The 22,779-nt window shown below is 38.1% G+C and overlaps 1 protein-coding gene across 2 annotated transcripts; it reads left to right on the forward strand.

Annotated features, from left to right (window-relative positions):
* Positions 1-566: 566 nt before the first annotated feature.
* On the forward strand, positions 567-13,761 carry LOC140240317 (viral IAP-associated factor homolog). Of its 2 annotated transcripts, XM_072320101.1 has the most exons (6): positions 567-672; positions 3,330-3,465; positions 4,044-4,125; positions 5,014-5,157; positions 8,028-8,236; positions 10,720-13,761. In XM_072320101.1, exons 1-6 carry the CDS (start codon positions 667-669, stop codon positions 10,857-10,859), a joined length of 717 nt encoding a protein of 238 aa, XP_072176202.1. In that variant the 5' UTR covers positions 567-666; the 3' UTR covers positions 10,860-13,761. The 2 variants fall into 2 exon arrangements, with proteins under 2 accessions (XP_072176202.1, XP_072176201.1); XM_072320100.1 differs by lacking the exon at positions 567-672 and having other exon boundaries at positions 3,219-3,465.
* Positions 13,762-22,779: the final 9,018 nt, after the last annotated feature.

Here is a 22,779-nt window from a genome sequence, read left to right on the forward strand (position 1 = left end):
GTCAAAAAATAAATAGGGGGCCTAAATAAAAAAAAAAGAAAAAGATAATCATGGCATATTAGCCTACATTGTTAAGAGAGAGAGAGAGAGAGAGAGAGAGAGAGAGAGAGAGAGAGAGAGGGGGGGGGGGGGGGGGCTCTGAAGCTGTGGGCACTCTCCTGCATATCAAACACCATGGTTTAGATATACATGTATTACTTAGCTCGAATTTCGAGGGACTGCAGATTTGATAATGAATTGAATTTTTTTATTCATATTTAGTTCTTAGGAGTAAATGATACTTCTAAATGTTGTCATGAGGTAAGAAGTACTTCTTTTACCCTGTATGCCTCCCTAAAAGGGAGAAAATGAAAGGAAGGCAGCAAGATACCTCTCCATTTTGGGGTCACGTAAAAATACGCCTGCTATCCCTCTCTTTGCTTCCTAATATGGCGCCAGAACCTGCCCATGAGCGTACTACGCAAAACCGAGAGAGTAGACCCTCTTATATAGCACACTGCGCGCGCTTCTACTCTTTACAGTGCCTGTCAAACTTTGCTTCCTACTTCCTGTACGAGTAGGTTGTTTGTACGTGAATTGACAATCACTGCACTGGTTGGAACCACCAAGAAGCGACAAGAACTGACGCGATATTTCAAAAAAGGAGGAAAAATCCGAAAATCCAACATGCAGGTAAGAATTCAAATCCTATTATTTTTTTCTGGAAGATCCTATTCATTTGTTTAATGGTTATTTTGCATTGAGATTTAGAGTTTTGAGATGTCGCCATGCAGTAATAGTTTTCGACCAAACATGAACTAGTACACGTGGGACTATCGGTGCAAAGTGTTATGTGCACGACTTCGGGATCGAGAATGAATGGGCTGATGGGCGGAGCTAGCCGTGCACTTCAGGCCAGCGTGAGTCACACGGCATACAGAAGAATGGGAAACCGTGTACAGTGCAGTGCGCCCGAAGTACGTGACCATATTTGGCAACAGTAGTGCAGTTTAGCAGGGGGGTCTCTATGTCCATGTATGACTTCGGATTGCCAAATCTGTTTTGTAGGAGAATGCACTCCCAAAAAGACAACACTGTAAATACGAATAACGGAAAACAGAACAGCAATGCAGTGTTTATTTACTAGTACTAAAGTAGGCATCTAAACTGTAATATGTGGCACACTCGCGCGTGTGTAATACTAATAAACCGCCGGCCAGATGCCGTGCTGAATATTAGTACACGTATAGCGTAGGACCCTACAGCGACAGGGCCTAGGGCTGTAACCTGTGTAATTTATTATTTATAGTTAATCGTGTATAAATATGATAAACAATAACATGACTTAAATTATGACTATAACTCAAACACGGCCTGATGAGGCTCCAGCCTGGCCGAAACTGTTCCAGGTCAGGCCAGGTCAGGTCAGACAAGGTCAAGGGACCAAAGCTAAGCTCCATCCCATGCCATAGATGTTTAGTAGATTCTACTCACACGACTCATCACCATTGACCTTTATGTTAACCATAAAACCATGATAACCAAAGACCTTTTTTTTTTTTTTTTTTTCCCATGGCCGAGCCCATCAACTCGGGCCATAGAAACTGTGGCACGCCTCTCGTACGGGGATGTTTCATGCAGTCAAACTTAATCCAAGATTGACCAAAAATTATGGTATGCCACTGGTTTCCCTGTTAAATTTTATATTAGCCTATTAAATCACCACACTCTTCAAATTATTATTTAATGTTTAGAAAAAAATTCCATTGTTATTTACAGCTGTATTTAATCTTGTATTAACAATGGCTTCATCAGTACATGAAAAAAAAAAAAATCTCCAAAATCTTCGTTTTCATTAGAAAGTTGAGCAACATTGAAGACACACACAGCATACCATAATTTTTAGTCAGTCTTGAATTTTAAGTTCAACTTGAATTCTCTGTGAAACACTCCCCTGGAACCTCTAACATTACAAACTAAGGCTTTCAGATATGACTACAGATGTGGTTCCAATGGCGTCATCAAGCCATGCTAATGGGCAAAAACTGCAAGGGACTCCCATACGCGTGGGGCAGCGCGTAAGAGTTAACCATGTCTCGTGATAGGCAAGCTGGTATGCGGTACATGCACTGCGCGCTACATGTAAAGCTGCAGTACAAATATATGCACGTAATAGGGTTACACAAGCAATTTCTTTTTGTCCCCAGCCAATGCGTTATTTAACGACATGGAATATCTCGTTTATAGTATTGTCTCCAGATGTCTAGAGAACACATCCCCCATATTATACAGTTTATTAGAACTTTGTAGTACTATAGATTCTAATTGCATGAATTCTATGCCAGGAAAACGCATGGTATTGTATCAGTAGATTTCGCTTGGTTTCTGAATACCAGTACAGTGCACTCCCGTTATAACGAACACGGTTATAACGAAATTTCGTTATAACGAAGTAAATCTTCTGGTCCCAAAATTATCACCATTAAAGTCTATGGTAAAAAATTCGCTTATAACGAACACGGTTATAGCGAAATTTCCGTTATAACTAAGTCTTTTCCGAGCGCCACAGACAAAGAAAAACAAAAGAAATGTGCTCCGTCATAACGAAATACGAATTGCTTTCAAAAATTCGTAGCGGAACAAGCATTTATAGCTTCTCTGCATGGGTGAACGCTTCACACCACTGTGTGTTCGCTCTTTGTGTCACGCACAGTTTCTGAGGGGAACTTGCGTTTATTATTGTGATACAATTATCCCATCACATTTCACATAGCTTTCCAGTGTATGATAAGTATTCAGCAAACAGAATATATGTGGTTTTCTTGTTTTCGTTATATATTGTATTTGTTCGGTTACAATTTGTATAACGAAATTTCATTATAACGAAAGAAAACTGCCGGTCCCGAGCATTTCGTTATAACGGGAGTGCACTGTATTGTATTCCTACTACTAGCAGTAATGTTTATACTGCATGCCACTATCAGAAAATAAGTCTTGTTTATACAACCACACTTCTCATCTGCCCATACCAGAAAGACCTGAATATCAACAAATTTGTGATTTTTTGAGGTGTATGATTACACAGTGCGCTACATGTGTACTGTATGGTTTTTTTTTTTTAACGTTTTCTTTTTAATGTGATATGGATAATTTACATGTACATGTGTACCAGAATCCATCTCTGTTGTAATCAATTTTTATCAACATGATGACATCATGTTTGCCTATAGAGGCAACCCATGTGGGACAACATTTATTTCATCATCACCAAGAACACATTATTCAAAGATGTAGAGAAAGAGACAGACAATGACATTCAGTATCTTGACAACCATTTGTTTGTATCCAAGGACCCAAATGAAGACACCCAGTGGAATGATGTCCTTCGAGCGAAGGGAATCATTCCTGAGAAGGAGGCAACGGTGACGGAGGACCAGATCGAGAGTCTCCTTGACCAGGCAGTGGAAGAGAAAATCGGATCAGGAGGTTGGTGCTTTTGTACCCCTTCATATTTAATAAGGCTCAACATGGCAGTTAACCATCTTTGTGTCACAGAACTACGTTTTTGTTCATTTTTTTCCCCCTCAAATTCCTTCTTAAGAACCACAGAGATTGTAGGATTGTGTATTTGCTTCATGCACAAAGTGTAAAGACTAAATACTAATTATGGATAGATGTTCTCAATGTGTAAGTGGTCAAATTGGACCAAAGTTTTGTATTTTTCCTGTGACAGTTTATCATAATATGTTTAAAAAATTTTCTTATTTTAGCAAAGTTTAGGTAGTCATAGATAAAAAGATCAAGGTGATTGTTCTGTAAAAAGAAGGAATCGGTCTGAGATTTCAACCTGTCACCTACTTTCCATTAATACCTCACATGATGCATATCAAGGAACATAGTTGAATTTATGACAAAAATATCCCATATTTTCACTTTGTCTGTTTGTTTGTTTGTTTGTTTTTTGAGCAGGTTTAATCACAAATACCTCAGATTGACGAGAATGGAGGTAACTCATTTGGCAATGAAACTTAAATTCTTCTTCCCTTTGGTGTCTGTGTTTCCAGAGAAAGCATTGGAAGATATGACGTTAGATGAGTTAGATGAACTTGAAGATGAGGAGGAAGAAAGGATTCTTCAACAGTACAGGTAATTGAGAGTAGAAGACGTTGTATTTCAGTAGTTATGACCTGAAGGTGCATTAAAAAAAAAAAAAAAAATAGGTGTGTGCAATTGCTGACACTGTTACAACGAATTTTTACTAACCTTTAGCAGAGGTGTGAGTAACATTTCAGTGAATCAAACACCTATAAAATATTACACAAGTAAAATGTGGTCACATAAGCATGATGGCAACATGTGACAACTTTACAGTTAATGAATGACATATGATGATGATAGTGATGAATATTGACCAGTTCATGTGATATACAACCAGCAAGCCTTAGAGTGCATAACAAAATTTTTATTAACAGACTTCAGAATGTCACCAAGCATCTCTGTGTTTTTCCCTTTTTTTGTGTGGGTGTCAATTTTGAATCAAGTCCTGAAGGCTAAGAGATACACCACACCATACTTTAGGTTTACAAGCACTGTGATGCCAAAGGAAGTATTGATTAAGTGGGTTGAGGTTGACAACTATATGATAGGTAACCCATGGGAGCAGCCAGTACTTTGTATAGGTAACCCATGGGAGCAGCCAGTACTTTGTAGTTATTATGAATGTAAATCAACCATGAAAAGGCTCTACTATAGTGTGGCTCCGTGCAGTAATTTTCTTTACCACATCTGGAGTAACTAGTCTCAAATTGTGTACATTGTATGCAGTAGTGTTGTTTCATCAGTCATTGGTGTTCCTGGGCTCTGTTTTATGAAGAGTTGGAATTGATGATAAAGTTGATTTCTATCATAAGGCCATGGCAGTCTATGTGTTAAGGAAATTTAAAATTGATTATATTTTTTGATATAACAGGACCCTGGGTTTGCATTATCAGTGCATAAAATGCTGTTAAAAATATGTCTGCTTGTACATTACAGGCAACAGAGGATAGCGGAGATTAAAAGGATACAAGAGAAGGCAGTCTACGGCTCGGTGAAGGAGATCTCTGGTATAGACTATGTGCAGGAGGTGAACAAGGCAGGGGATGGTGTCTGGGTTGTGCTGCATCTCTACAAGTCTGGGTGAGTCCGTGAGTCTTGTGCAGCTATTGTGAGGGTCTGCAGCCAAGTACTTGGGGGGAGGGGTTATGAGAGATTATGTGTTAGTGGACCCATTTTTTAAGAACATCAATGGCGATGAAAGAATAATTTTGTTACTTACATGTACAGTCCTAGATTTAATAAAATCAGGGCACACAATGTGGATATTCAGCAGAGACACGTAAGAAATGTATGGTTGTGCATGGACTTGTTGGTGACATACCTGCCAGCTGTTCAGATTTAATCTGAATATTCAGATTTTTTGCTGAAAGAAAATGCATTAATTTCAGTGTGTTCTGATTTTTTGAAAATATCTGTTAATAGTTAAATATATGAAATTTATAAAAGTTCAGATTTTTAAATAATTTTTCTTTGTTTGTTCAGATTTATTAAGTCTCGAGGTTGGCAGGTATGTGGTGATGCTGTGAAAATGGCTGCCATGGAAAATTGGAAATGCTATCTCAAGGGATTTTAACCCGTTGAGGACGGTTTGATTTTGCTACAACATGCATTTCCCATAGACACCTGCCCGAGTATTCTCGGGACTCGTCCTCAACGGGTTAAGAACCAATGACTTTTATTGTTGGGAATATAAAGAATATTGAAACCTCATGATTTGACATACTTTATCAAAGAGGTTAATAGGCCTTTGTGATGACAGCATTCCAAACCCTTCAGATAGAGTGTATGATGGAGCATATGAAGAATGTTGAGGAGTATTTTGAAGAAGAGCGTTCTATATCAAAGTTCCCTCCAGTCATCTGTATAATTACTGATAAATGACTTATGAAGTAAATCATTTGAATGTATGAATTACATGTATAATGCTACCACCAAAATTGTGAGTAATGGTTTTACATCAAATGTATGCCTACAGTAGTATTTGTGCTGGTGAAATCGTTCATACACTACATAGTGTATGTTAGAATTGAAAAAGAGACGACTAAAGACAAATTACTGTAAATGCTGTCATTTTCGCATAGATATTTTCGCGAATGAGGAGGTCATAGACATTTTTGCAAGAAGTTGTTTTTGCAAATAGACGCCATTGCAAACGTAAATGAAGTATCATACTAAAGTATCATACGGACTTGCTGAAAAACAGCGTAATGGCTGAATGCAAGTATTTTTACCCTTGTTTAAATAAAGAAAACAAACTAAAACAAATCATCATAGTGCATGGATACATTTTCGCATGTTGTTAAATTCGCAATCCAACTGTGATTCGTGAAATTCACAAAAATGGAACCCTTCGTGAAAATAGCAGCTTATATAGTGATGAATCATGCTTGAGTTTGTGGGGTTAGATAAGATGGTGGGGTTAGATTTAAGTGGAAAGAGGCTGTGGATTAGTATTCCAAGTAATATTCTATAGACTTTGATGATCAGCAGTCAGTGTAAAATCACTCATTTCCAAATGTCTACGGTATTAACATGCACAGTCGTAGACTGCCCTCTTGTGTTGGATGAAGACCACTCTTTGTCACTGGATGCTGGTTGATAGCAATTACAATGTACGTATCTTCACATGAAGCTGAAGATGCACTGCATGATGTGAAGAAATGAAACAGTGCCCAAGAATTTGCTGTATCAATTTTCCTTGGAAATGGTGATACAGCACATTACTGATCACTTGTACTGCTCTCAATAGGTGATTAAATTCAAGCAAGCAATACCTCATTGTGTGAATAATGAGTTTCATTATGAACTTCGATATTCATCTCATGAGGTGATTATGCCAACATGGCACATAGTAATGGGCTATGCAAACTTAACACCATAGACACACAGCAAATGTGACATAGAAAAAGATGTACGTTCACAGTGCACACAAAGTTGCATAAAGAGCAGTATCTCATTGGCTCTACCAATTGAAACAGGATATGGTAGGATGCTTGCAAACAAAAGCTCAAAATGGTCGTGCTTTTTACCAAAAACATCAAGTCCCTATAACCATTGCAAACATCTGTCATAGTAGTTTGCTGTTATTTCAATGTCTATGTACACTAAATGTGTTACTAAGCTTGGCAGTAGTGTACAAACTGTAAACAAGTTTCTTTAAAGGGATGGTACAGTATTGGTGGAGATGAGAATTGGGCTTTTAACTTTTTGCAAAATACCAAGAAAACACTTACGAAATAGTACAGTGCATACCATTTTAGGAGGAGTTCAAAATTTATTTGATGAAAATCAGGTTTGGAATGACTGAAACATCCAAAAACAAAGTAAAACAAAGCGATCGTAATAAAGTGTGGGTCCCACACTTTACTAGAATCGCTCTGTTTTGGATATCTCAGCCATTTCAAAACCAATTTTCATCAAATAAACGTTGAATTCCTTGTGGAATTACATGCTCTTTCATATTTCACAAGAGGTTTCTCATTATCTCACCATAAATGTTAGAAACCTGAAATTGGGTGTCAACCAAAACTATACGATCCCTTTAACTGCAGCATATCTGTGATTGGTTTAAATAATGATGTCAAGATTCCCAACCCAATCAACAACAATTGTTTTTGGAGTGGACAAATGAATGACTAATTTATTGATTATGTATAATGACACACTATTAATACAGTGGATTCCTGTAAAAACGAAGTTCTGGGGACTGACAATTTTCTTCTGTTATATCGAAATTTCATTATAACCAAACAAATAAAACAATAACAAACATAGGGTGGATAATGGTCCGGCTTGAATTTTTACTTCATTGTAACAAGAATTTCTTTATAACCATGTTCATTATAATGGGAGTGCACTGTATTGTGTCTGTTTTCGAAGATGTACGTATCAGTGTGAATCAAAATTGTATATTTTTTGCTCTACCTTTCCTGACCCCTGACCTCCCCCAGTATCCCATTATGTGCGCTCATCAACCAGCATTTGACAAATCTTGCACGCAAGTTTCCTGCAACCAAGTTCCTGCGGAGCATATCAACGACGTGCATACCCAATTTCCCTGACAAGAACCTGCCGACAATATTTGTCTACTTTGAAGGGGAGCTGAAGAGTCAGTTCCTGGGACCACTTGAGTTTGGGGGCATGAATCTTACAGTGGAAGGTATGTACAGTTGTACAATTACTGTAGAGCCACTTTTTTTTTTTGTGTGTGTGAAATGTGCCAATTAGCATTTGTCTAGACTGAACCAGCTTTTAGAAGGTGCGACGATGTTCATATTGGTGCATACACTTAAGGCGTTTTCACATCAGCCCGATAAAAATCCAAGCTCGAGATATTTTTTGCGATCGCAAATTAGCGCGCTATTTCATTTCCTATTCACATCAGCCCGAAGAGAATTAGCCTGAAATTTTTTCGAGGTAATTCGGCAGCTGAGCAAGCGCAAACAGTGTCGGGTATACCAGTAGAGCACGGTCACACACGCTAGGCATGATGGGATGCATCGCGCTAATTTCTTGAGGCGATTTCACATTATCAAATAGCGCGCTAGTTCGCCAATTATCCCGCTATTTCGGAAATTTCCCAAGTTGGACTCGAGAATTCTTTTCGATCAGAGCGATACAATTAGTGCCCTAATTTGTGTTCACATTATACAAATATACCAGGCCTGAGAGGCTCTGGTTGAAACTATGTGCATGAGGTGACTTCAATAAGCACTATTTTCTGAGGGGCGCATAACGATAACGCCTACTCTGTTGTAACGTAATATTCTATTCCACAACGCCATGGGCATCTTTTTAGGTAGAAAGAGAGCTCTATAAGAGTCTCTCTGGGTGAGTCTGATATTTTTTCTAACGTTACACGTATCGAGTGTATTGTCTACGGCGTGCCATACTCATTCATTTGTACGTGAAAATTGACTGTGTGGTTCTCACGAAGTGAAGGCGCCGCGATACCATTCATTTGTACATGAAATCTCTCGCGAAGCGAAGGTGCTGCGATACCCATTCATTTACACGTGAAATCTTTCACGTCGCGACGCAAAGCAAAAAAGGCGCGAAATTCACCAGCGTGATATAGTTTTTTTACTATTTCCCTAGGGAGAATAGCGAGTTGAGGATTTGTATGGTAGAAATATGTTTTGTCGTTTTCAATGCTCTCGCCCAATCAGAGGACGAGAAGCAATTTATGAGGGATATAATATCAAATAGCGCACTATTTCGTGATCGGGTTAATTTCCCAAGTCAGAAAATAGCGCGCTATTTTGAAACATCAGGCTGATGTGAAAACGCCTATTGTGTTTCAAATTTCTGGTGAACCATTATCTGTGTGAAAGAATTCCTCTTGCTTTCATAATGATATTTATCTATTTGTCATGACAAAAGGCTTGCATTGCACTAAGATTAACTTTGATGCTGCAATACATTACAAGGCATTGAGAAAGAGAAGTTGTATGATGAAGAAGCATAATTCTTTAGTGGCATTTAATCTTTGCTGTCTTGGAATAACCTACTTGTTATGGGGAAACAGTTGTAGTGAACTTCAATATTAAAGGGACATTCCAGACAATTTATATAATCTCACATCATATAGTGCATGAATTGATAGTGCCAGTTACATATTTTGGGATTTTATTGTGGTCCTTGAGGAGATAAACCAATACTCTGAAAATCCTAAAGATAATACACTGAATGAACAACGTGATGACATAGGAAGTGCACATATTCCAGTAATGAAAATATGTAATTCCATTACAACACCACTTGCTTGGCAAGTTCAACTGCATAGAGTTTATTCATTTTTTTTTTGTTTTTGTTCTGCTTCCTTGAGCAGCTAACTGCATTCTTATAGTGTGAAACTGCTATAATGTCATCATCCTTGTTCATCATGATTTGATATGAATTTTGAAAACATTCTTTGTCCTCATCCCAATCACTACAAATTCTGACACTCTGTACTCTGTTTAACCAGTTTGTAGATGCTGAGATGCCAGAGTTTGAAAATCTTTTGGGGTCTCCTTTTAAAATAGTCAAAGACATTTAATTATAGTTTATTTTTGTGCAAAATCAGTTCTTTGGTGAAACCTCTATCATTTTGTTTGTTTGATTTTACGGTAAAACCAATTAAAAGCATGGTGTGAGATTCAATTTTAAAGTGTCAGTGTCTGTGGAAAAAAATCTTGTAAAATCCTGTCATGACTTCATGGAATGCTGTAATTTTTATGCATAGTATGTTATTTGCTTGTGAAGAAAATTTCACACCTGTCATCAACATGTTACTGTGTGTATTTTCTTCCTCTTCTTCCTTACTTTTGGCTTTGCAAGCTGATGTAAAATTGACAGAAATTGCAATACATGTAGAATAATTCAAATCCAGAATGTTAGTAGATGGATGCGTGCAATAGGCTTGATTTATATTTACCCATTCAAATTGTGTGGATACAGTATGCATACATTCTGTACAAAAGAATATCTGTGTAAGCTACCAAGCTGTTCCACTGACCAAAGCCTTGTCTGACAGTTTCCAAACAAAGTCCAGTAAAATCATCTAGTACTAATGAAGTTTTGTTGTATCCATGTTCATTATAATAACAGGGTTCACCTGCACTAACTGTTTACACTATCTGTCAACTTTGCCTTTGGTAGAACTAGAATGGAAACTGTCCCAAGCTGGTGCTGTGAAGACAGACCTTAAGGAGCAACCCAAGCCACAACTCAGGAACACGCTGACAGTATTCTCCGGACGGGGCAACAAGGACGATGAATCTGATGATGATGATTACTGATGACAATGATGATGATGAACACTGACTGCTGATCAGGCGAGAACATCTCATGACTCTCAACAGTGATCTAAAAGAGGACAAGTCACTGGCAGAGAAGTTTATTTGCACAGTCAGCAGAGAAGCATTGGACTGATATCTTCCATCAAGAACAAGCAGACTCTGAAACACCAATTACAGACTGAACACAACTTTTGTTGGAAAGCCTGCTCTCTGTAGGTCTTGTTATCACATGCTCATATAGTGCATATTTTCAGTCATTTTGGTAGCCACTGAATACTGTAAAGCAAGGTATTTTCACGGCATGAAATTTTCGCGAATTGGGCAGACTGCCTTTTTCATGGCATCAAATTTTCGCAAATTGTCACTGGTATTCAATGCATATGTGTTGCTCCAAGAACTTTTGTGTGCATTTCAATTTTGCATATCTTGGCTCTCGCAAAATATGTGAAATTAAAATGTATGTGACCATCTCTGGTTTTACGGTATAAAGTTTCACAAGTCCCTATTTATTAAACTACGTGTACATGTATATGTTTGTAAAGTACATTGTACATGAGGGTGTGGACTTCCTTTAGATGATGCCACCTTTGGCCACATGAAAAAAAAAAAAAAATTCCAGACTTGTCTACAGTCAACCTTGCCTAAAGTCCAATCTATTTGGACTGAAGAAATAGCTACACATGTAAGACTAACAGAAAATTTGACTTATGAAGGATTAAAATCAATAGAATATAAAAAGAGAACATGACGTGAAAAGACCTTCAACTCAGGCGATTATTCAACTTTAGTATGCGAGTATGCAACTGACAGCATTTAGTAAGCTTTTTATTTTAGTTCATATCCCATTTACAAGGCCTGCATCAAATCTTTTAACACACTGATGAAAGTGACCCGACCTCAGCCTCTCTTTGCAATAATCTGTTTTGAGCTCCCACAGTGTTAGGGGATGAGCATGATATGAAAAGTTTTATTGCAGAACGAGCTAACTCCATTCTTGTTGATTTGAGACATTTGCAGTTGAAGGTGCTCAAAACAATAAGAAATATGGTATGATTTTAGTCATAACTTTAAAAATATTTCAAATGTTACAAGTGAGGTATCACTGGAACAATTTCATTTTGCTCTTTACGATGATTGACTTTCTGATACCTTGAAATGTTAAGAAATGGCACTTGGCCCTTCTTGCTTTGAAACTCTTCATATTGAAATGCTATGGATAGTGTTCACCTGGTGTTCCACCTCATTCCATGCAATTTGATTGAGATGCTTTCAGAATTGACAAAGAATGTCAGAGAACCTCATCTAAACTGGCCATCAGTACTATGCTACCGAGATTCTAATGTTAGGAGGTTGAAATTCATTTTATGCTGTATATATATATATAAAAAAAAAAGCATGATCTCCTTTGTAAGGACAAGGATGTGATAACTTTCTTTTTACAAAGATGATGAGACCTGCCATTCAGGAAGATTAGTGTAATTGTTAATCCTCTGAATTCAGATTTCATTTTGATTGTACAGGTTTTAGCTGAATACGATGATCATTTTCATTTTCTTTATTGTTTCAGCATTTGTATGGCTATTATCATATTGTCATCATGTGTCATAATCAACAATAAAATATATGACGGTTTCTTTTGTAAATGGAATGTAAAGATTCTGATTGTTTCTGTGTTTCTCTGCATAAATTCATGAAAATATGACAGGGTCAGACAGAACTGTTGCTCACGTCTCAAAAATTTTCATCACGAGGAACCGCCAACTTCTATTTTGGTACTTTAGTCAACAGTGTGAAACTGTTGTCAATCAATGCCTTGTTTTGACTCGATACTTAGCCACTCCTTGAGTCTGGCTTGTGATGGCATTCTGATTTTGTGAGTGTGTCAATAGAAACAAGTTTGGAAGGACAACTTGAGATTAAAGGGATGGTATAGTTTTTGTTGAGATGGACAATTCAGATTTTAACTTTTTGCAAGATGATGAGAAATGAGATATTAAAAAGTATACAATTCTGAAAGGTATCCAAAGCTTATCTGATGAAAATTGGGTTTGAAATGGCTGAAATATCCCCAAAGAAAGTGAAACAAAGAGGTCCTAATAAATGGTGGTTTGCACCTTTTATTAGACCTCTTTGCATCTGGATATCTCAGCCATTTCAAAAGCAATTTTCATCATATAGACTAGATTTTGAACTCCTCATAAATTGTATGATCTTTGATATTTCATAAGCGGTTTCTCACAAAAAAGTTTACAACCTGAAGCCCCATCGCAACCATAAACTGTACCATCCCATTAATGTCTGTATTAAAGGTTCATTTATCTTTGGGAGCAGTGATTTAAAAAATGTTCAAGATATCAGTTTTGATGCAGATGTGTAAGTCAGTTGTATCACAAAACATCCTACCATATACAATTTTTGCAGTAAAGCCTAAAATATAAGAAGATATAACTATTTTTCTCATTCAAACATAACTGTAGACGGTTAAGTCTGGAAACATTTTTATTATAGCTATTGTTCACATTTTGTGTGCGATTATACTGGTTCAAAATTTTACATTGGTTGTTTCTATCACTAATTCACATTTTAGAACTATGTTAGAGCACTAATGCTAGGTTTTTGTTTCATCTGCAAATGGTAAATTATGCCTTTAAGCAGGATTTGGCACTCGAAGCGGGAACAAGGAAGTGGAATAATGTATACATGCATAAAGTAAAAAGTGTATTCATAACAAGATTTGTGATTGGTCGAATGGGTACCTCGTGACATTCAATGATTTTTTGTTGTTGTTCACGGCCTTAAGTACCACTCATTTTGATTCTTGCAAGGGGAATCCTGTGTTAAACAAGTAATGTTTTGTAAATCAGTGTCATCAATACACTTTCTTTACTATACTAGTAACAAATAGTGTCATCAATACATTTTATTTACTATAACAAATAGTACACGCTCTTTTATGCACTATTCTACACAATACATGCCTAAAGCCCTCGTGCAACAATTCTTTTTCCCTTTGGTCGTTGGCCATGCTTGAATACAACTGTGAGTGGGCTAGTTACGCATACATGCATAAAAATGTGGTATAGTGCATTCCAGATCATGTACTATTTTTTTTTCTATAATTATCTATGTCCTTTGTTTGCTCATGTTTTACATTCTAAATGCAGTTGATTGAATGAACATTACAGAGAAAAACAGAGGGAGGGAGAGAGAGAGAGAGAGAGTTGGAGAGAGAGAGGGAGAGGTAGATAGGAAGAGATGCCGTGTTGTATTTCCGATGTTGTTTTCCTCCCAACCCAAAGACAGCTCATGAGGCATGTGATATTAAATTGCAAGAAATCCTATACGGACCATAATGCGACAACTTGCTTTTCATGAGAGTGGAACCTTGAGTGCTAAGATGAAAGATTGATATCAAGTGGAATCCAAGGTTCACTTGAAAGTGAGTCGATGACTGCGACTCCTTGGGACTGGTTGTTTTCTTCGGTTACACATGTATCGAAATTTCGTTATAACCAGTAGCCGAACACTATTGTGTATATACGGATATTTAGATGAGAATTTAGAACACGAATTTTTACTTCGCTGTAACGAGAATTTCGTTACAACCGCGCCCGGTAACCGTGTTCATTGTAAATGGAGTACACTGTGTATTATGCATACTAAGTTCGCTTGAAGAGCCAGAACACAATATATGTAGGCCTATCTGTCACAGTAACGATTTATTGAGTACCAGGTAATTCATCATTTACTGTTTATCAAGTACATGTAAATGTTTCTTTTTCCTGTTTATTAAAATTGCCATTCATATCAATGAATTAATTTACACATAATAAGTATAAATTAACATGCAACGCAGTACATGTGAATATATAATAAAACGTGCAAAATCGCCATCTGTGAAATGGATTCAACAAGCAGTCAAAAACATCAAATACCACAAAACCATTCCAAACATGTCAAAGTAGTGATCACTTGTGTGTTACATCAATGATTAGCATTTTTTTTTCTTCACAAAAGAAGAGTAGGCCTATATTTTCTCCGAATTTAACAGAAGGATAAAAAGAAAAATGAAACTTCATTTAGCACACTTAATATGATCCATTTTCTAATTTATAAACAAAGATAGATTATGATTTTTTGCCTTCAAAATCTGTTGCACCATGTACTGTACAATATTATTTCATCAACTGCAGATTTTGACGGCCTCGCTAGTTACGATGCGTACTAGTTTCCTGCACCAAAGTTTTTACATGCATCTAGTGCAGACATTCACTGACTTTCAAAATTTTGTTCCTGTATAATTATGCCGTGACCATTTATCGACCTTTTGATGCCGTTATGTATAATGGGAAGTCATTATCCAGAAATGTGAAAGAGTTTTTAAACTTCATTCTTTGTTGATTGGTTTTTGACTAGATGTAGAAGCGATGCCGCGTAAAAATTTCAGCCATATTAGTTGTCACGGGAAAACATGTCACTGTTAGAATGTCACAGGTAGGCCAATATATGAATATCAGAGGTACAGTCCGGGGTGAAATTATGAACGGCTATATCGAAATGATGGTATAGATCCACTTCATTGTAGATTAAACACTGCATTGGATAATTCTTGTCTCGAAGTGGGAACATGTATGCACTAAAATGTGACACCGATGATCTTTTTGTCCTTGAATAGCGGCTATTTGCAATTATTACATTGCGTTCAGGGTCTCAATTCCCATATAAACACGGTACCTAACTCCTCCCTTCGTACATCGAAAGAGGAAGTTGGCTGTTTCCAAGACGGACCAAATAAAAGCTAGCTGGAGGTGTAGTAACGTGAAATGTTACAAGCTGGTTATGTGAAACTAGACTCGGTTAATTATAACTGACCCCTGATTAATTAAACGTACTGAAATTATTGCTATATCCTCGTGTTGAGTTCTCTCTACACTACTATCTCCATGAACATACGTAGTTATGATTACACACCAGATGCTTTGTACCCACCCACCACATTTCGATCACATTATCTTCCATCTTTCTTGAAAACTAGAATGTTCAATCATTTGGTTGTCCCCAACTGTAGCAGTCTTTTATTCAAGACTCAAGACACATCTTTTCATTTAACGGTCCATTATCATCAAGTATATCAGAAGCTTTTGCAGCGCAGAATTTTTATACATAGGATTTGCGCTTTATAAATTGATATTATTATTATTTTCTTTTTCATTTGTCTCGTCCGCGTATCGGTAGCGAGGCATGGGTGTCACTTTTCCGACGTCGTCGGCGTCGTCAACAATTTGTTTAGAGCTATGACCACCAAACTCACAACACATGTAGCTAACCTAGAAATGCCGGTCAGGTTCGAATGTGGGTGCAGTCCGACAAGGTCAAGGGTCGAAAGGTCAGTGAACTTTTCCTGATAAGCACTACACGTAGTATTGTGATGTACATGTATTCTCGGCATACCAGATTATTGAGCTATGACCGCCAAAAATCCTACCGCTGCTTCATCGCCTAAAGATGCCGATTACGTTCGGATATTGGTGAATTCCGACAAGATCAAATAGGTTAGATGGTTAATGATATATACCTGATAAGCATTGTACACATAGTATTGTGATACTCTCAGTGACTTTTCATAGCTTTCAGCTACAATTGTTGACCTAAAAATTCACGCTACAGCTACATCACCTAAAGATGCCAATCATGTTCGAATATCATTCTGATAAGGTCAAAATGTCAATGAACTTTCCCTGACACAGCGCCATAATAAAATTGCGTGCTCTTAATAACTTTCCACAGCATCGAGCAATGACCACAAAACTCACACCACAGGTTGGCCTACATCACTTAAAGATGCCGATCAAGTTCAAATATTAGGTAAGTCGGACAATGTCAAAGGTCAAGAGGTCAATGAACTTACATCGAAAAACTTTATCATGACAAATTGCGATATGTGGGCAGTACATCGCTTTAGTGTTTGCCTTGTTTTATTTTTACATCTGGTAAAAATGTTTAAAAAAATGCAATTCCCACCCCCAAACCCGCAGAAACCCCAAACAACATAAAGAACATTTCCATATTGTGACAAAATTCAGGAATAAAAAAGGCTTATTACTAATTCTACAATAGTTACATTGTGATTGTGTGTGTGAGTCGGGGGGGGGGGATGGTAACTACAATACGTATTTACCGTATTTCTGTCAATTAAAAACTGATCCCGTGATTTGCATTCGGAGTTACTCCTACTAACTAATTTCAAAAACTTTAGAAAACTTCTACAACAATAGATACAATAATTTCATAATGCTATTTTGAAGTCTTGTCTCTGTAATGCAATAAAAAATACGGGCATCTGTATGTTTACATTTGCTCACTGGACTGTTTCTTTAATACCGTAACTCGATAGACTATTGGACTTCGCATTATTTCGCAGTATTCAATATTTGGCATAGGCCCTACGTGTATTGACACACTTCTATGGATTTCATTTATATACAGTCTACTGTCTTGCAGACTGGTTTCGAATGGTCACTAAGAAATGATTAAGATTTTAGAGTTTAGAGTTTAGATGGCTCATTCTCAAATTCATAACTGATTTTCCTGATTTCTCTCCACGCCATTCAATGTATAATGTATCCATACTCTACACCAACTGCCAACAGACAATGGCTTAGCTTTAGTGAGAAGTGTGATAGTTACGAAAGAATATACCCCGTCAGTTTCCTCTTAATATTTGCTGCAAATCTCACGCATTGTTCTCAAAATCTACTAAGTTGGAAACATGAACATGGCTTAGGTTATTGGAACAAAAAGTGATCATATTCTCGCTGAGCTCGAGTGTTTGGCTTCCTGTTGTGTACACCGATCCCCAAAAGAAATAGTGATAGATGGAGGCCTAAAGCAAAGCAGATTATGTGAGAACTTCGATGGCACACTAAAAGTCCGTTATAACTGCGTTTCATACTTAACTTTAAATAATTTTTTCATGCTGAGGAAAATCCAGTCCGGGAAGTAAGATTCATGATAATGAGTACATAATCGTGATCTAACAATATTATGCTTGAAGAAAGTAATGGCTTTTATTAGAAGGCACTATGATGACATCCTAAGAACCTTGACTGTGTATAGTCTTTGTTACTTCTTATACAAAGATAGATTTTGTTTTTAATGTTCGCAGTCTAGAAGAACTATCTACATGTAGGAAAGATGATGGACAGATTGCCTATATATAATACATCAACTTAGATAAGTACATTGTACTGCATTGATCAGTGTTTTACTTGAATATCTATATGTTGCTTGTCATGGTTAGGGGAGGAAATGCCGTTGTTGTGGTGTGGACAAACCCATGGTAGTCCCAGTTTTGTGATCCAATCCGTAGACCCATATACAGAGAGGTGAGTGTGAGGAATGTCTTAAGATTGATGCTGCCAATAAAGTTCCCGTATCTCAGGGTGTCCACGTGCCGAACCAGCTTGTCCCAGAAGTGTTCGTTGCCTTGGCAACGACGTCTCGACAGCGCGGCACGGAATTCGGCCCAGAGGTAGTCGAGGTTCGTGAAGCTGTGCAGCGCAACAATGGGTAAAAACAAGACTAGACCCTTTTCCGATGCAATGAAGAGATCAAGCATGATAGCTGTAGTGTGATCCTCGTCCGACAAACTGTAGCTCAGGGCAATGTAGTTCCACGTTATATGTACTGTTAACCCCAGTATGCCGAGATTGACCACAGCGATCATCCAAAGGTACACGGACCGGTTAAAAAGCAGCAAATCGCGGTAGGTCTCTGATATGCGGCTACGACACCAGTCGAGGCTGAAATGTAAGAATCAAATAATAACTATATTCATCACAGGACAGCGCTACTGCCCCCTGTATGCCATCCTGCATTAAGCAAGGCGTAGGGATTAAATTTGACAAAGAGTTGTGCGTTGCGTCTTGATCTTTACAAGGTTAAAATCTTTATCAACTACCAAAAAAAAAAAAAAAAACAAACCGATCTAAAATTACGTCTTGCAAGGCAAAACACATCAAATATCAATGAATCCAGAGGAAAAAAAGAAAAGAAAAACAAAACACGACCATACCAAACATTTCCTGCCATTGTACTATGCTTCAATAGTTTAAACGATGATGATTCATAGACCTTTAGGCCCAAATTCACGAAGGTGGTACAATCTTGTCCATGGTTTAAACTATAGACAAAGACCATGGGGCGCCAAGTGTCGCACGGAATATTTCGTTACGAAATGTTGTCATTTCGTTACAAAATAATCATTTCGTCGACGAAATGACTGATTTCGTAATGGTCTTTGTCCATGGACAAGATTGTACCACCTTCGTGAATTCAGGCCTTAGAGTTACCGGACATCCAACGAGAGACAATTTGGATATTAGAAGGAGTCAGCAAAATTCAATTCTCACCAATCGTCGTGTCGTAGAATGAACGCAAGGTCGACTTCCAGTTCGTATTCGAACGATCTGCGAATGAGCGAGAGGAACATGCAGAAGATGACGAAAACGAATGATAGGAAGAATGAGGTGACGATCTCTACATAGCCCCAGGCGTCGCGGTGGGCGAGCACTCCAAAAACTATCTCCAGGGTCATGTTGAAGACTGGCCACGTCACGGCGACAGCCAGCCAGCACCACGGGGATAGTCGCTTCTGGGCCGCTGTAGACAGGTAGTGGAGTCGCCGGGTTACGTAATCCTGGTGTAGAATCGGATACCAACCCCTGTGATGCCCTCCTATGTTGAAAACATCTCCCGGATAGCGTCCGCCTTGATAAGTAAGGTAAGATGCAATGTCACAACATGGAAAGGCAATTCATACGCAGATGCTGATTTTGCTTTGACGTGGGCTGATAGGAGGAATGCCGGTTTAAAGGCTTATTCTGTGACAACTAAGTTCGTGGAAGTGTCCACGCAATATGACAATTACAAATCCAGACATTTCGTAAAGGGCAACAAGGAAACTTTGGATTGAAAGACAAAGAAGTTCAAAACATGTCAAAACAGTCACTGAATTTAAGCTGAAATGTGACACCGATGGCACTACTACGTGTAATTTTGAAACGATCAATCTAAATGTATGAATAATATCCATATGATACATGAATTTCTGGTGATTATGCTCGAGACTTCTATTCCAAGCTGAGGAAGATCTAAGTTCGAAACCTCCTACCATCCAGTTGGCATCATGCGAAATCTACTGTCTTCGTTCATTGTTGTCACAATTATTATTAATATTTTTTTTTATTTTTTATTGTAAGGGATAACTGAATACATGAGGGGATACTACAACCAAGGAGCTTCAAACACAACCTACCCACTACGTAAGACACAAGATGGGCGTGCAGGCAGAAGACTGATGGGGCACACAGCATACTCCAATAAGTCAGAAAGGATGTCATCAGCATGACTTGGTTATCTTTCCCATACAGGTCCCAGATCCAGTGGGCTGTCACTAGGGAGGCCACGGTCATGAGTACTGCCATAGCAACGGAGGACAGGATAACACCACAGGAGCGCCGATTCGGACCAGACTCTACCAATATTATTAAAGCTGAATCTTAGTTATTAAACTTCACCACTATGTATAATTATATGACCTCATTTAACTGAAACCGTAAATATCAGCTGCAGTCAAGGGTCAAAAATCCATATTAGGCCTACAGGTCGACTCACACATGTAGTTTTCACACACATCGACCATGTAATATCACAGACAACATCAACACACGCCTGTATACGATTATCATGTAGGTCTATAGTTCATCATGCAATCATCATAGGCACTGATAGGTATGAGAGCATGAAGAATGATATACTTGGACACACATACACATGTACGCACACACAAGTACACACACACACACACACACACACACACACACACATATATATATATATATATATATATATATATAACTATGAATAATAATATTCATTTATTTGTGTGTGTGTGTGTGTGACTATATCTACAACTTGTCAATGTACACTAATTATATGATAACTTAGACACATAATATTATCATATTTCATAATGCCTTGCAAATTTGGGCTCGTTAACGGGTAATGCCAAAGTAAAATTTACGAAATGTAGGGCAGAATCTAGAAGAATGTCTTTTGTTTGAATAGTGCGCTTGGGCGAGATCGAAATTCCATTCACTTGGAAACTAAAACTTGAAATAAAAGCACAACCACAATCAAATCCATAAAGCCTTGAAATGAGAACACCACCACTACGTAGGTTATAACCAACACGTATAGACATAGGCGCCGGAAGTGGGGGGGGGGGGGGGGGGGCAGGGGGGGCGGCCGCCCCCCCAATCCAAAAAGTGGGGGGGGGGGCAAAACGCATTTTTGCCCCCCCAAAAAGCCCCCCCCCAAAAAAAAAAAAAAAAAATACATAAATAAATAAACAAATAAATAAAAATAGATAAAATAAGATAGATATGTATATAAATGAATAAACGCGAAAAAAACATAGCTACAAACGGCAGTTTTTGGACTGTAAAATGTCAAAATTTCCAAGCTCGCTCGCATTCAATCGCTATGCCATTCTCCTAATGTTGCTGCCAGTAATTGCCAGCAGTTGCGCCTGGGCCGCCCCCCTTAATTTCCAAAGCTAAAAATATATATATATATATATATATATATATATATATATATATATATATTTATAGCCACAAACGGCAGTTTGGGGAATGTAAAATGTCAAAATTAATCGTCAAATTTATTCGTTATGCCATTTTCCTAACGTTGCAGCAAGTAATTGCCAGCAGTTGAGCCCGGTGCGCCTCCCCCTTAATTTCCTTAATTTCCAACGGCAGTTTTTGGACTGTAGAATGTCAAAATTTTCAAGCTCGCTCGCTTCGCTTGCTCGCATTGAATCATTATGCCATTCTCCTAATGTTGCAGCCAGTAATTGCCAGCAGTTGCGCCCGATGCGCCCCCATTAATTTCCAAAGCGAAAGATAATTAAATAGCTACAAACGCCAGTTTCGGGGCTGTAGAATGTCAAAATTTTCAAGCTCGCTCGCTCGAATTGAATGGTTATGCCATTCTCCTAATGTTGCTGCCAGTAATTGCCAGCAGTTGCGCCCGATGCGCCCCCATTAATTTCCAAAGCGAAAGATATAGCTACAAACGCCAGTTTGGGGACTGTAGAATGTCAAAATTTTCAAGCTCGCTCGCTTCGCTCGCTCGCATTGAATGGTTATGCCATTCTCCTAATGTTGCTGCCAGTAATTGCCAGCAGTTGCGCCCGATGCGCCCCCATTAATTTCCAAAGCGAAAGATATAGCTACAAACGGCAGTTTTGGGACTGTAAAATGTCAAAATTTTCAAGCTCTCTCGCTCCGCTCGCTCGCATTTTATTGTTATGCAATTCTCCTGATGTTGCTGACAGTATATAATTTGTCGTTTCACACCGTCATTCCATAATCCATGTAAGTAAAACTTACAATGCTGCTCAATGACTGCGTTGTTGAATGTGTCACATTCCGTAATGTATTGTAGTCCCATTATTGCGCACGCACACACGCACATGACATGCATACACACCGTCAAAATTACTTTTCCACAAGGTGCCCACCCCAATGTTTCGACCCATCGTACGCCACTTTACTTATATATATATATATACACACACACATATATGTGTGTATATAATGTGTGTGCGTGTGTGTGTGTATGTGTATATTGTGTAACATATGTATGGTCTATCGTGAGCCCCCTCCAGTGTTTGCCCCCCCAATCCAAAACTGCTTCCGGCGCGCCTGCGTATAGACTATACAGTCTGATGATCTCAAAATGTGAGAGGTAAGATATTAGAAGTAATAATCTATGTCTGACGACTCCACAGTGCTAAAACATTTTAATAGACACCCAAGACAGCACAGATGAAAATCTCAAGTAAGTGGCAGTG

The sequence above is a fragment of the Diadema setosum genome, chromosome 16 (assembly GCF_964275005.1).
Source record: "Diadema setosum chromosome 16, eeDiaSeto1, whole genome shotgun sequence".
In the NCBI taxonomy this organism is placed as follows: Eukaryota; Metazoa; Echinodermata; class Echinoidea; order Diadematoida; family Diadematidae; genus Diadema; species Diadema setosum.

Excerpts from the sequence above, each read along its gene's own strand:
- LOC140240317 (XM_072320100.1), top strand. The coding sequence starts at position 3,219 with ATGTGGGACAACATTTATTTCATCATCACCAAGAACACATTATTCAAA. Across the intron at positions 5,158-8,027 it reads CTGCATCTCTACAAGTCTGG|TATCCCATTATGTGCGCTCA; the intron begins GTGAGTCCGTGA and ends GACCTCCCCCAG. Across the intron at positions 8,237-10,719 it reads CATGAATCTTACAGTGGAAG|AACTAGAATGGAAACTGTCC; the intron begins GTATGTACAGTT and ends TGCCTTTGGTAG.